The 15696-nt window shown below is 45.2% G+C and overlaps 1 protein-coding gene across 1 annotated transcript in view; it reads right to left on the bottom strand.

Annotated features, from left to right (window-relative positions):
* Positions 1 to 15696, bottom strand: part of TEKT2 (tektin 2) — a 41403-nt gene that overhangs the window by 19221 nt on the left and 6486 nt on the right. The window contains exons 3-5 of the mRNA XM_068269080.1: positions 12939 to 13064; positions 10101 to 10306; positions 7246 to 7389 (exon numbers count right to left, since the gene is read on the bottom strand). Coding sequence (XP_068125181.1) covers positions 7246 to 7389; positions 10101 to 10306; positions 12939 to 13064 — 476 coding nt within the window. The remainder of the gene's footprint in view (positions 1 to 7245; positions 7390 to 10100; positions 10307 to 12938; positions 13065 to 15696) is intronic.

Raw genomic sequence — 15696 nt, 5'->3', positions numbered from 1 at the left:
TTAAGTTGTATTATCTTGCCCCTAAGGACAGCTTTATGTGCTAGCCAATTGGTTAAGGGGGAAGTGTCTTCACTATGATTATTTTCAAAGTATTGTTGGAGTATGTCGGCTATTTGAAGTTTTGTAGATGGGTTAATTAACAGTGTATCGTTGAGTCTCCATGGGGGTCTAGGAGGGTGAAGGTTAGTCCAGTCAAATGATGTAAGTATCATATCGTGGTCGGTCCAGCTAACAGGAATGTGTCTTGTATATAGCAGAGCCGGTATGAGGGCAGTTGAGAAAAGGATGTGGTCTATTTTTGTGTATGTATTATGTGGGGCGGAGTAAAAGGTATAGCTTCTTTTGGGGCCATATAGTTCTCTCCATGAGTCATTGAGAGCAAAATCTAAGAGTACTTTCTGAAGTTTACCGCTATCTCGTTTGGATAATCTATCTGGCGATGGATATGATTTGTCGAGGGCATCATTGAGTGTGAGATTAAAATCTCCTGCCCATATGATGGGGACACTTGGGATTGTCAGGAGATAGTTACAGATGTCTAGAAAAGTCGTAAGGGCCTGGTCTGGCGGGGCATAGCCATTAATCAATATAATATGTTTGGAATGCATTATGCCCTGAATTATGTGAAATCGTCCAGATGAATCAGAATATGTGTCATTGACCTGAAATGGGAAGTTATTTTTTATTAACGTTATAACCCCTCGTCGTTTGGAATCTGCCCTAGCTGTGTAAAATGTGGTGTAATGTTTATGAAAATAACGAGGTGTTGAATTTTGTGAGAAGTGCGTCTCTTGGAGGCAAATTATATCAGGGCGGTGTTGGAGTATGTTTATTAGAGCCTTGCTGCGTTTGGCAGGGGCATTGAAGCCCCTGACATTGCATGAAAGAAGCTTAACCATGATCGGGGTATAGGGGGGCTAATGTATTAGGGGGGGAATTAAGATAATTACTCCAGTACCTTTGTGATGCCGATTTAAAGGGGAGGTGGGAGGATGTATTTGACGATATTTCTCAGATAACAGTAAAAAAACTATGACATAGTGCACTGTAGTGCAGAAAGGGAGCAGAAAATTGCCCAGAGTGTATCCGGGCATTTCCACGGAAAGGGAGGCAACAAAAGGACACTGAGCAAGCCGGGCATGCTCATAGTATACTAGTGCCTAGTCCTACTGTCTAACATAGGAAATAAACGGTATTACCTCTAATAACCAACAAAGCCTTCATATGTATGGCCCATAGCGCTGGAATGGGAGCCCGCCGGGGCGCCCCCCCCTCCGCCCCGAGAACATCTCAGCCCACGGGAGAGGGACGAGCCGCAAGCCCCAGATGATATGGGAAAACCCAGGCCAGCCACTTACATTAGATATCACCTATTTATAGAACCTTCAATAGATCTAGGGGTTTTAGGGTCAGATACATATCACACCATCAAGTACTGTGCAGGTGGAAGGCTGTAGAGATGTGTTATGTGCCGGAAACCTGCACGTCGAGTACTCCCGACTCAGGAAAGGTATCCTGCTTACACTTCTAGTAGACACGTACATCTAGGTTTGCCTTCACCTTTAGCATGAGAGACTGCTTTTGGAAGTGGTATGAGTAGCAGATTCCAGGCACCCGCACGGGGACGGCGAGGAGTCTCGGGGGCTGCCACGCCGTATGCCCCCGCCTAAAACGGAGGGGGAACCTTCAGCGTGACGGAGCCCAGACTCAAAAACCTTACCCGCGATCGCCCGCGGCAGGTGCCCAGCCCCGCCAACCACAAGGAGTTTGCACATAATCGAAATATCTGCTGAGGAGTGCTAGACTATGAAGACATATTAAAGCTTAACTTAGATCGGATCGTGAGTTCACACAGGGTGTGCCATATGTATCATAACTCTATGCCGGATTTCGTGTCAGCGCGCCAGCCTGCACGGCTTCTGATCGGCCCAGGGTGGTGCGTTGAGGCAAACATTTCTCCTAAACGGCATGCATGGGGACCCCGAGGGATCCCAGTGTTCACACAGGGTGTGCCATATATATCATAACTCTATGCCGGATATCGTATCAGCGCACCAGCCTGCACGGCTTCTGATCGGCCCAGGGTGGTGCGTTGAAGCAAACATTTTTCCTAAGCGGCATGCATGGAGGCCCCGAGGGATCCCCGATCCTTTGGTATGAAAATAGCGCAGCAGCCGTAGAGCTACAACTTATTATATTAGGAGATTGCATAGTAAGCATCGGTTCCTCAAAAGGGATATCGTCCAACCGTCGGTTGTCATGGTTCTGCAAGTCAGGGGTGGCTGGGTACAAACCTCTTGCAGTGTTGTTATTGTATATATCGTTACTCATTACATCAGTTCGTGGAGACGTTTGGGGCATGCAAATACCATGTGGATTGGGCTCCTGATAGGCCTTGTCCAGGCTATGGCCAAATGTTCATATAACAGGTTAAATGAACTGAGTTAAAACGTATTCAGGATAACAGGAGTTCAGTTTGAAAGCAGGTAAAAGCATACTCATCTTTTCTTAGGCGTCTGAGGTAGAGGGCCTCGAGTGCTGCGGACTTGTACGAGCGCGCCCCGTTGAAGACCATAGTCTCTGTGGCCTGGACGCACCTTGTGAAAATGGCGTCTCAACCACCTCGATTTGTAGATTCTCAGCTTGTAGGATATCTTTCCCCTCTTTTGCCGTTCTCACCGCGCAGTTACGACCATTCAGAGTAAATAAGAGCTGGAATGGAAAGCCCCACCGGTATCTTATCTTCTCTCGGAGGAGCGTGAGGGTGATGGGTCGTAGGGCCCTTCGTTTCTGTAGTGTGATAGGGGAAAGGTCTGCGAAGAGGTGGACTGCCTCCGGTGCTCCGGGTAACGATTCAAGGTTTCTGGCTTCAGTAAGGAGCTGGTCACGGACATCCGCGTAGTGCATCTTTAGAACCACATCTCGTGGCAGCGATGGGTTAGGAGGTTTAGCTAGAGCTCTATGTATACGATCCATTCTGAACTGTGAAGGATCTAGTTGTGGCAACATGGCGGAAAAGATGTTAAGTGCAACCGCCTTGAGGTCTGTTACGGTTTCCGGTAGGCCCCGGATCCTCAAGTTGGATCTGCGAGCTCGATTCTCGAAGTCTTCCAGTCTGTTTTCTAGTGCTTCAATCCGTTCATCTTGGCTTAGGAGTTGTTTCTTATCATCGGCTAGGGCATCGGTGATGCTGTCGTACTTGTTTTCTAGTACTTCGACTCGAGTGCCTATGTCTCGAATCTGCGCCGAGAAGTTCTCCACCGCAGCGGATAGTTCGGCTCTAAAGAGCTTCTTGATGGATTGGAAGAGTTAGTCATCCTCTCGTGACCGTTTACTGGGAGGTGGAGGTGAGTCTTGTCTAGCTGGGCTGGGTTCGCGCTCGGAAGATGTTGAGGCCTTCTCCGCCATAGACGCCATCTTGGTGCGCGGTTTCTTGAAGACCTCTTGCAAAATCTTCCTGGCTGTTTGGGAATGCGACCTAGAGTGTCTTTTCCTTCTCCTGTGCTTATCAGGCATCGGTTCAGGCTGGGATCAGTAGGTTCTAGTCTCTGCGTTTGCTATTAATTGCCCTTATGCTTGGCTCAGTCGCGGAGCTCACTCGGGAAGCATCCTTCCTGTAGCGGGCCGCGCATGCGCCCCCTAGGTGATATTTTTTAAACTGGTCAATAAAATGCCTTTCAAAGTGAACCAGAGATGAATAAAGTAAAAGATTTTCTACATACCTGGTGCTTCCTCCAGCCCTATCTGCCTGGATTGCTCCCACGCCACCGTCCTCCGTCTTCCTGCAGTTACGAGAACCGGGTCCCTGCACTTCCGTCAGTCAGAGCCAGTCTGACGTAAGTAAACTGCGCTGTTTGCATATCTCTCCAGCAGCCGCTGGAGAGATACGAAAAGGGCACACTTCTCCTGCATAGGCTGGCTCCGATGACGTCTGTGACGGGACCCGGTTCTCATAGCTGCAGGCCGCGAAGGACGGCGGTGTAGGTGCGATCCAGGCAGATGGGGCTGGAGGAAGCACCAGGTATGTATAAAATATTTTCCCTTATTCATCTCTGGTTCACTTGAAGCCACCAGAGAGCAAGAGAATACTCAAAATAATTTTGATAGTACATTTTTACCTACTTTTCATTACATATTCAATTGGAAAGTGCCTGAAAGTTATTTTAAAGCGGACCCAAACCAAACATGTTTTTTAATTCAAAATATTTAGTAGCACCACTCTGACAGATACAAAGTTAAATAAACACTCCTTCCAGCCTATAAGCATTTCAGTGCATGCTTTTCACCCTTCTATTTTCATAACTAAGGTTATACAGGTGGCAGCCATTAGCAATTCCTCCTTTGCTGGACACCTCCTACTCCACCAGTTTGCCAGATTCTGTCCCGGCAATATGAAAGGAAGGGAGGGGTTCCTCCAATAAATGTAAAGTATTTTATGTTTGTCATCATGCAGCTGAAAAAAGGCTGCTATTAATTATTATAATTTAGAAAATAGATTTTATTTCTGAAATCTTGAATTTTTAATTTGGGTCCACTTTAACCACCCTGGCGTTCTATTAAGATCGCCAGGGCAGCTGCGGGAGGGTTTTTTTTTAATAAAGAAAAAACGATTTCATGCAGCCAACTGAAAGTTGGCTGCATGAAAGCCCACTAGAGGGCGCTCCTAACCCATATTTCTGATCGCCTCCGGCGATCCGCAGTAACAAGGAAGGCCGCAATGAGCGGCCTTCCTTGTTTCGTTTTGCTCGTCGCCATGGCGACGAGCGGAGTGACGTCATGGACGTCAGCCGACGTCCTGACGTCAGCCGCCTCCGATCCAGCCCTCAGCGCTGGCCGGAACTGTTTGTTCCGGCTGCGCAGGGCTCGGGCGGCTGGGGGGACCCTCTTTCGCCGCTGCACGCGGCGGATCGCCGCGCTGCAGCGGCGATCGGGCAGCACACGCGGCTGGCAAAGTGCCGGCTGCGTGTGCTGCTTTTTACATCGAGCAAATCGGCCCAGCAGGGCCTGAGCGGCAGCCACCGGCGGTGATGGACGAGCTGAGCTCGTCCATACCGCTAAGGTGGTTAAATAGAAGATGAAACATTGGTCTCAATTCACTAAGCTTATCTCCTGTCTTTAAAGAGAGTCTGAAGCGAGAATAAATCTCTCTTCAGACCTCATAGATAGCAGGGGCACGTGTGCCCCTGCTAAAACGCCGCTATCCCGCGGCTTAACGGGGGTCCCTGACCCCCCAAATCCGCTCCGTACAGCGGGGGAGCGCTTCCTGGTTGGGGCAGGGCTAACCGCCGCAGCCCTGCCCCACGCGCGTCTGTCAGCGCGTATCTCCGCCTCTCCCCCGCCCCTCTCAGTCTTCCTTCACTGAGAGGGGCGGGGGAGAGGCGGCGATGCGCCGCTGACAGACGCGACTGGAGGCAGGGCTGCAGCCGTTAGCCCTGCCTCCAGGAAGCCATAAATCACGACCAAGTGTTGCAGTGGTCGCTTTGGGGGTGAAGGGACCCCCGTTAAGCCGAGCTATAGCGGCGGTTTAGCAGGGGCACACATGCCCCTGCTAACTATGAGCTCTGAAGCGAGATTTATTCTCGCTTCAGAGTCTCTTTAATGACGTTTCTGAGCTGTTTCTAGTGTTATCACCATGGTGATAAGGCATGAAGTATTCACTAAACAATTTACCTCAGGCAAACCTAAAAAGTTAACTCTTCTGACTTTAAGTTAAGGAGAGATCTCTTAAGCCCAATCTACACGATACGATTCTTTGTGTGATTCTATTACGATTCTATTTACGATCTGATTAAATCCGATATGTCCGATCGGGATTCGATTCAATTCGATTTGCCATTGCAAATCGTATTGTATTGAATCCCGATCGGACATGTCGGATTTAATCGGATCGTAAATAGAATCGTAATCGAATCGCACAAAGAATCTTATTGTGTAGATGGAGCTTAAAGTTAACGTTTCAAACCTTAAAATAACTACAGAATTGTAAAGTTAAAGACAGGCTGTTAATTAAACTGCATGTGAAAATAACTACAGAGGAGGTAACTTAACCACTTCAGGACCACAGTGCTAAACCCCCCTAAAGACCAGGCTATTTTTTGTTAAATGGCCACTGCAGCTTTAAGCAAAATCGATTACCTTATTACTTCAACCCAGATAAATACTTCAGACCAGGAAGTCGACCAGTCAGACCCGTATCCACCTAAGGATTTTCCAGGTCGAGACCCAGTCGTATATTTTACTTCCACTGCAGCTTTAAGGCCAAGCTGCAGGGGCGCACAACACAGCACACTAGTGTTCCCCCCCCCCCCCCCCATCCTTTTCTCCCCACCAACAGAGCTCTTTGTTGTTTGGATCTGATCACCTTCCCAGATTTTTTTTTCTTTTTTATATATTTATCTGTGTTTTTTTAAATATATTTTTGAGTATTTATTTATTTACTTTGTATCCCCGCCAGCCAATCCCTGTGATCGGCTGTCATAGGCTTCAGCCTATGACAGCTAATCACTCCTTACGCAATGAAGAGGACAGCCTTCTCACACGGCTGTCCCCAGTACAGCGCTGCTGCTGATTGCAGCGCTGTACATGGTAATTAGACGGCGCCGTCTAACAGTCTCCATTCGCCGCTCGGAGACTGAAAGCGAGGCGGAGCTCCGCCCCTCAAGCAGGAGATGCGCGCACAATCTCCTGCAGTAGCCGGCTCCAGGACCTGACGCCAATTGTCGTTAGGCGGTCCTGGGGCTGCCACCGCGGCCACGCCCATTGAAGTGGGGCTATTGTCAGGTAATTAAGGACTGAAGTGATAAGATAACTCTCTCACTGTGAAAACTTATCTCTACACCTTAATAAGGCAAGATCGTTGGGTGGTGGTAAGTTTTCTCTTGCCTTATCACCAGCATGATCTTAGTAAATTGAGGCCATTATCTCCTAGGATAAAACATGTATTCAAAAGTTAATTGCATATGGGCCCTAGAGTGATAAAGAGTGTAGTTGGTCATTATGTACTCAACAGTCAGTAATGGCTAAAAACCAAAATTTTCAGGATAAAGAAATCACTGATATTTAATGAACAAACACATGGATACTGCTTCCCTTCTTCCTAACGTCCACTATGCAGACAGATATTTTTTTTTCTACTAATACAATATGGCAGGAACCTGAATACATTACACAGCTATGCACATCACACAAGTCTGAAAGTCTCCCATTCAGATAATGTATTACAATCACACACGAATACACTCCTACCCATGAGGCACACGGGTTGGATCAACCTTCAGCGAAATATTTGGAGAGTGCTTGGTTAGCGATAGGCAGGTCTGATCAATATCGATTGTCTCAGCTTTGTCTCTCTGGTCCCAGGTAAGTTGTTGACGTGTCTCCTGCAGAAGGCTGAAAACAAAGCTTCATGAATAATACATGGTCTGTGCACAAAGGCTTAGTTCAAAAACAGAAGACATCCATCTTCAGCTCTAAATTTCCAAGCATTGAGGAAAAAAGAATTACAGGTAGTTCCTGACTTACAAATGCCCGACTTACGAACGACCAGCCGATATGAACAGCATGGATTCTGTGTTTCCATGGGAACAAATTAAAAAAATAGTTCAAATTGGACTTGTAGTTTTTGAGAAAATTGATTTTAAAAAATTCAAAGAAAAAATGGCTTTTAAACTTTTGTATAAACAGGTACAAAGGGCAGAGGTGACACAGAGGGGGACACTGGAGGTACAGGTGACAGAGATGGCACAGTTTTCCGACTTAAGAAGAGATACAGGTTAAGAACGAACCTACAGTCCCTATCTTGTTCGATAACCGGGGACTACCTGTATGAAATACAACTGTAGACCATATATATTCTACGAAAGTCAAATCAACTGACAACTTGTATTTTTTTTTGGGGGGGGGGGGGGGGGGGGGGGGGTTAAAAATTGACACTATACAAATGGAGGAAAAACATAAGGAAATCAGAATGGTAGTGGGCTGCAGCACTGCAACTGTGAATCATTACAGGCGATGTAGCCTTTGGTGTAACTTATAAAAAAATATTTGGATCTTTAAATGATAACGGCAATCTTGTTTATTTGTATAGCTTTCTTTAGCCATAGACATCTGCTCCTCTGCAGCCTGACCTAACCGAGGACATGTGGCTTTAACTCGATTTTAACTCTATTTTCAACTTCCATCACACAATAGGGATGGACTCTGCTGTGACGAAAGGTTCTCATACACACATCAATTTCACTTTGATGCAGCAAAACAAATAATGAAGAAACTCACTCAGCTTAGAAACCCCCATTGAAACACGATTACTTCTCTAAAGGATTCCTGAGGAGTGCCGAAGAGGTATTTGACCTAGCAAGTTGAATAACTTCAATGGGTGATGTTGCTTGAAGGAAGGGATGGAGCCAGGACCAGGAAGGCTCTAGTGTCCAGAGCCTTCCCTCTACATAGCTAAATACCTAACCCGAAGAGAGTTTCTTAATTTCAGGTTCACTTTAAATATTAATTACATATTCTAATGAACAATGGTATTTTTTAAATTGCATTTAAAAAACAAAAAACAAAAAAAAAAAAGACATCCTGTGCAATCATTCTCCATCACCCATTTAGGAACTGTGCAAATGAAAATAGGAAGCATAAAGTGAGTCAACTCCAAGTGAAAAAATGGTATGCCAGTTTATCATCCAGCTTGCCTTGCTGCATTAATAAGCTTTGCCAACCCGTGCCATCACATTGTCATGCTTTTTTTTTTTAGATTTCCACCTTTACCTGCCAATAAGTGTGGTCACCCAGTAGGACGCCCACTGACATCACAGTTGGCTGGCAGGCAGACAGCAAACAGCCCTTCAGCCACATGGCTAGAATAGCCTGCTGCGCATAATGGCAAGCTGTGTGACTGAGCAGCTGTCCTCTGCTTGCCTGCTCAGCCACTAAAGAATTTAGCGGGGTTCCTGTGTGATAGAGGACTTAGCGGGTGGCAAAGGTGGTGGTCTGATGAAGAAAACTGCCATGACAAGGATGGTGCAAGCAGGCATGATATTATCTATGTGGCAAGGCAAGTTGGAACATGCCAAAACTGGTATACCATTTTAGATGGCATTGACTCATTATATGCTCCCCATTTTTATTTGGACTGTTCCTAAATCTGTCATCCACCAATGGGTGACAGGCAATTATTCCACAGTATTTATGCATTTAAAAGTTTCCATTTAAAAATGAAATACCATTGTTCATTAAGATATGAAATTGGTACTTTTTTGTTATTTTGTGACAAATGTCCTTTAATATCTGTATAAAGGCTTTAGCCTGGGCTATGTTTCTGGACATTTACAGATGCTGGTTTATTATATATAAAAAAAAAAATGAATGCCACATTCTACAGCAGGTTATTGGCTAAAAAAAATAAACAAATATTATGCAACACTTCTCAGGATCTCAAAATTGTCATGGATGACAGATCCATGACCCCGCACAATACATTTCTTATTATAGTATTTAAGCAAACTACAAGATGGCTGTAGGTCTACACCGTTAAAGGGGACCTTCAGCCTAAACAAACATACGGTCATCAAGTTACATTAGTTATGTTAATTAGAATAGATGGGTAATATAATCTCTTACCCACCCTGTTTTAAAAGAACAGGCAAATGTTTGTGATTCATGGGGGCTGCCATCTTTGTCATGGGGGCAGCCATCTTTTTGGTTGAAAGGAGGTGACAAGGAGCATGAGACACAGTTCCAACTGTCCTGTGTCCTGATTACCCCTCCCAGCTGCACACGCTAGGCTTCAAATGTCAAATTCAAAATGTAAAAAAAAAAAATTGCACCAAAACAGCAGAACGAAACAACAAATTCAGAAATCCCATCATGCTTTGCACAGCATCAGGGGAAAAAAGCCCGGGCAGTTTTCTTCTGTTCAGCTAAAAATGAGGCTTGTATAAGAGAAACAAAGTTCTGATACTGTGAAACTGTTAAAGAAACACCAGGCCTTTTCAGTGCTGCTGAGTCGATTTTTAGTCCGGAGGTTCACTTTAAGCAGATCCACATTTTGTTTTTTTTATTTAAGTACATGCAAAATATATGTGGCACAATTTTCTGTTTACCAGATTTGCTCAAAAGCCTCGCTGATCTTTTGCTGCAGTGCTTTGCGAATTCCCTCAATCACTTCCACTTCCTTGTGTAGCTCATCCTCTACAGGGTCTTTCACCAGGTCAATGTCTCTTCTGCTTTCTCGAAGAGTCAGACACTCTATAGCTACATCAGAAGGGACATTCTTGGCTTGCAGGGCCCGTTCTGCTTCATCTTTCATCTGAAATGCCACAGAGAAGAATTACTACCACTAAAACACAACATTTATTACACAGCGAGGCTTGGCTCCCACTTGTCAATGGATCAACGTTAAAAATCGCAAGTGATAGCACAAGCTATTTTTATCGATGTATGTTTCGTAAAAAAAAAAGGTCTATGGTCTGAAAAACAAACAATGGAGGAGAGAACCCAACCCTTTTGAGTCTACAATATTAAAGGAGACTCAATACAGTCTAAATACTGTGAGCTCCTGTGTCAGATTCTCCAGAAAACAGAGCTTTGTCAGTGGCTGAGGGCAATGTCCTACGTGAAATTGTATCCTTGCCTAAAAATGTGAGTTTTAGGCTGGATTCACACTATGCACATTGCAGAACGCATGTATTAGAGCTAGAATAATGCAATCGCTTACAACGAAGAGATGTGAACTGGCCCATAGGATTGATGGGCAGTGAATTGACATGCAGGATTATTCTGCAACTCAACTAATGCACTATGATCGCACCCTTAAAGGACAGATGCGAGCTCCCCCCAAAAAACAGATCTACTTACCTGGGGCTTCCTCCAGCCCGCGGCAGCCTATCTGTCCCTTACCGCAGCTTTGGTATCCTGGGATTCCCTCCATCACAGATGCCGACGTCGCCATGTTGGCGTCTTCTGCATCTGCGCAAGCGATCTTGCTCATGTGGTCTGGAGTGTTCTGCGCAGTACTTCTGTGCCTGCACGGAATGCTCCAGGCCACATGAGTGTGATTGCGAGCAGCGCAAATGCGCATTTGCGCTGGCGATGCCAACCTGGCAAGGTTAGCATCTGCAACGGAGGGGATTCCAGGACACCAGAGCTGCGGCGAGGGACAGATAGGCTGCCAGGGGCTGGAGGAAAACCAGGTAAGTAGATATAATTTTTTTTTCCTTTCTTTTTTTTGGGGGGGGGGGGGGGGGGTAGCTAGAACTTGCACCTGTCCTCTAAAGTGTACTAGAGCTGAGGGAAAAAAAATGTTATACATACCTGGGGCTTCCTCCAGCCCCATGCGCTCCGTTAGCTCCCACGCCGCCGTCCTCAGTCTTCTCCGTTTTATGTACTAGGTCCCGTCCCGTAACTTCCTCCAGTCGCGGCCAGTCTTCCTCCAGTCGCGCCCTATACGTATCTCTCCTGTGGCTGCTGGAGAGATATGTAAATAGTGCACTTCACTTGCGTCAGACTGGCCACGACTGGAGGAAGTTAAGGGACTCCGTACAGAAGACGGAGAAGACTGGTCCTGGCGGCATGGGAACGATCCGAGCAGATGGGGCTGGAGGAAGCCCCAGGTATGTGTAAAAAAAACTTTTTTTTTCTCAGCTCTGGTTTCTTTTAAGGTTTAAAAGGGTTAGTGAGTGACAATTTGGAATGGAACTCCAAAAGCAGAGAGAAACTGTGAGAAGTCTTGTATACATGACTGTCAAGAGCTGGAGGACAGAAAAAATGTGTGTGCAGTTTTGGCAAAAAAAGGTGGACTCCAGCCACGATGCACAGGTACAACAAATGCCCCTGGTCTGTTTGTGTGCAGAGCAGAGGATATGGTTGGGTAGTATCTGCTAATTAGTGAGCAGATGTATGGTGGAGAGAGACTGCAAAGAGCTGTGTAGGTTAGAGTTAGTAGAGGATACTTTTTGCCAGTCACAAGGATATTTTTATTACAGTAGAATCCCTTTATAGTAAACTCCAAGGGACTTTATCAGAAGTTTACTATACCAGAATTGGACATACATTGTATATTCATACAGACACATTTGCTGGGACCTGAGAACTGAGTTTACTAATATCCAGTGGTTTACTATATCAACATTTACTATAACGAGATTCTAGTGTATAATGTACACTTTGGCTTTTGTGTGGTGATGCAGTTTTTGCCAAAGCATAAAGGCTCGTTCATATCATTGACACATACTGGCCGCAATGCAACTCGCACGCCATCTGCACCGCTGATCCCATTCACTACAGTAAATGGGTGACCGCTGCGCTTGGCCAAAAAATGCATGTAGAAGTGCGATAGTGATAGTGCATCACAGTGTTGCGTAGCACAAAACAGCACACACAATCTTACAGCAGAAATGCTGTCTTCTGCCGTTCTTGCATGTCGCACATCATACTCGCTGCGGAAATGCGCGCAGAAGTGCGTATGATGCGAACAAGGACTAAAAGCACTGCCTTCTGCATTGTTTATTTAAACAAGAATATTTATGGTTTTTCAGTTACAAATAAAACCGCTTTCCATGCTGAATTTTGGTATATTCAGTACAATGGAACAGGACTGGATAAGCTCACTAATAACACATAGCAAGTATGCAGGAAAATAGTTTGCACTTACACCAGCAGTTCTGGATGCGCCTTGTATTAAAAAAACAAACCAGGAATGATTTGCATGGCTCGGCCCACTGTACTGTAGTGATGCATTATACACATTGCTTTTTGGACACAGCCCCTGCAATTATCTTATGTTTTAGAAAAAAAAGGAAAACGTTTTTTAGCTAGCAATAAACGGGACATTGTTTTGTCATTGACGGTAACTATGCTGGGGTAAACTTCACCATTGCTCTTTGCTTACTGTAAACTGATACTGAGAAAGCACTTAGGATGGTGTTAGTCACAGAACTTACCAGAGTTAAACTATCAATCTCAACATCTACTTCAGCCAGGCACTTGTCCAGTACTTGCTTCCATTTCTCCACTTCATCAATGCGATCAGCAAGACGGGTGCTGTTATCATGCTCATCCCATTTAGTCTGATGAGAAAAACATATTTCCCTCACTAAGTTTATTTTAAACAAAGCTCAGAAGCCTGGAAACAGATTAAAATAATGACTTAATGGGCTGGAACTCAGTGCAAGAACACGGCTGTAACAGGACACTGGAATCCAGACAAGAATTAGGCAGGAACAGCCCATGGCCAAGAAGGGAGACACTGGACCATAAAAGAGGTGTGTATAGTATCCCAGTGGTCAATCTGTTTGCCTGTGGTTTGGGATGGTATTCTATGGCACTTTCCAGCTTACACTGGCAACATGCCCTTTGTACTATGCAGAATGCTACTACCAATCAAAGCCAAGTGAGTTACCAGAGGAACTGAATGCATTCCTGCCTGCACCAACAATTTACTTCATTGCATGGCCGGGGGTTTCTGGAAAAGCTTGCCAATTTCCCCAGGATATCTTGTTGGTACCTGTAATGCACTCCTGTACAAGCACACTAGCCCCTCTGCGACCCCATCTCTGCAGAATGACTTGCAGTGAGTCCACTTGCACTAGTTGTAATTTCACTTTACTAATCCATTTTGGGAATATATGATTTTTTTTGTTACAGAGCTGCATAATTCCAACCTCAGGTTGCTTTGCCTCCTTCCAGCACACCTTCTGGGTGGGCAAGGCGACAGTTGTTAATGTGGCCTATGACACCTAAAGGCTAGGAGATCGCAAGAAGTAATGGGAACAGTCATGCCCCTACCCACTGAACACCTGGGATGGCAGATCAGCAATGGATTTCTACCAACTGCAATTTCCAGACTCACTCCAAGTACTTGAATAAAAAAACAAAAATGTGCAATTCACATGGCTTTCATGGACAGTCACTTATTTGGTGGCTGTAGACATGGGGCATATAGAAGTTCTCAAACTCAACAATATTCTGGAATAGTGGATACTGAGTGGACATTTGGGTGTTCCATCTCAACCCTTTGAGGGTGGTGGGAAACCCACACCATTTGTGTTAGTGAATGATGAGGTTTTCCATCTACATTTCTTTGAACCCATGTCCAAAGCCAAGCTTGGATAAGACAAATGTATTCAACGTCTGCCTGTCTAGAGCCTGATGATCAATGGGCATGTGTTTAGCATATTGACCAGCAAGTGGTGAGTTTTATGGACTACCATTATTCTGGCTCTAGACAGTTGATACATTCTGCCATGCATATCTTTTTCTACCAGCGTGAGAATGAAAACTCCAGTGACCTTCTGAAGCACATAATATAGATTCCCTAGCAGAAAACTACAAAGCTCATTGGCTGTCTATGAATAAATTGCCACTTGTTTGTGTTTCCAGAAGGAGAAGTCCTCTGGCAGCACTCTAGGATCTAGCTATTCACCTATAGCATTCCATCTTTTCCCACATTCTTATTGTTGTGTTCTATTCTTAGGCCTCGTCCACATCTGCTGCGCTGAAAAACGTGTGAAAGCGCGTGGTAAAAAACGCATGCGCTTGTGTGCGCTTTAGTGCGCGTTTCTGTGCGTTGCGCTGTGCTTCTTTAAAGCACGTTTTGCTTGTTGTACCAGCAGCAGTTGTCAATAAAACTTTGTTTTTGTATGTAAATGTATTTTTTTCTCCAATTAGGGGTAAAAACGCATGCGCTTCTATGCGCTTGTACGCGCTTCTATGCGCTAAAAAAGCGCACCCACTCACTTGCATTGATGTGCGCTTTTCAGCTCAACGCACAGAAATGCATGCAACCCTACGTTTCTGTAACGCTGCTCAGCGCAGCGCATAGATGTGAACCAGCTACATTTAGTTACAGGGGAAAGTAAATACCTTGCTGATCGCATAGGGCAGTGCGCTGTAAAAAGCGCACAGAAACGGCCCTGATGTGAACGAGGCCTTACTGTTCAAGTTTATACACATTTTTCATTTTGTTAGACTGTTTACAATAAACATATTTCAAAAATGTATTTTATTGTTTCATAGTTTGTTTGTATATTAAATATAGATGTCAAGCAGCCAAATATATTATAATATTTATATATTATATAATATTTTAACCGAGTAAAAAGGTGGTGGCAGCAAAGCTAAGGCCATCAGTTAACGTGGCTGTGGGATGTGTACCTAAAGGTAATCCTCAGGATACTCCAGAGGCTTCCCCATTCTCCTCCATGACTGTGCTCCAGCAAGGTGGCCTTCCAGAAAACTGCGGAGAAGCCTTTGTTGACGGCTTGTGCCCGTGCAAGAGCCCGGAGCCATTACTGCTCCGCTTTTTCCGCTGAAGCCCGTGCAGGTCTGTGCAACCGTGCAAGTGTGAGCCGCACCACCCCTACGCAGTAGCAGAGACCCAATTGGCTCTCTGCTACTTTGCAAGCACAATATGGCCTCACTCTTTGCATATGGGAGCAGCAAGCTGTTACGTTTCAGGGGGTCCCTGTGTCCAAAATAAATATCTCACTTTTTAATAAAAAACAAAACATCAAAGGTTTGCTTTAAAGGACAACTGTAATGAGAGGGATATGGAGGCTGCCATGTTTATTTCCTTTTAAACACCACCAGTTGCCTGGCTATCCTGCTGATCCTCTGCCTCTAATACTTTTAGCCATAGCCCCTGAACAAGCATGCAGCAGATCAGGTGTTTCTGACAGTATTGTCAGATCAAACAGATTA

Source organism: Hyperolius riggenbachi, chromosome 2, assembly GCF_040937935.1.
Source record: "Hyperolius riggenbachi isolate aHypRig1 chromosome 2, aHypRig1.pri, whole genome shotgun sequence".
NCBI classification, from domain to species: Eukaryota; Metazoa; Chordata; class Amphibia; order Anura; family Hyperoliidae; genus Hyperolius; species Hyperolius riggenbachi.
Note: the sequence above shows the minus strand (reverse complement) of the source record. Positions and strands in the feature narration are given on the sequence as shown.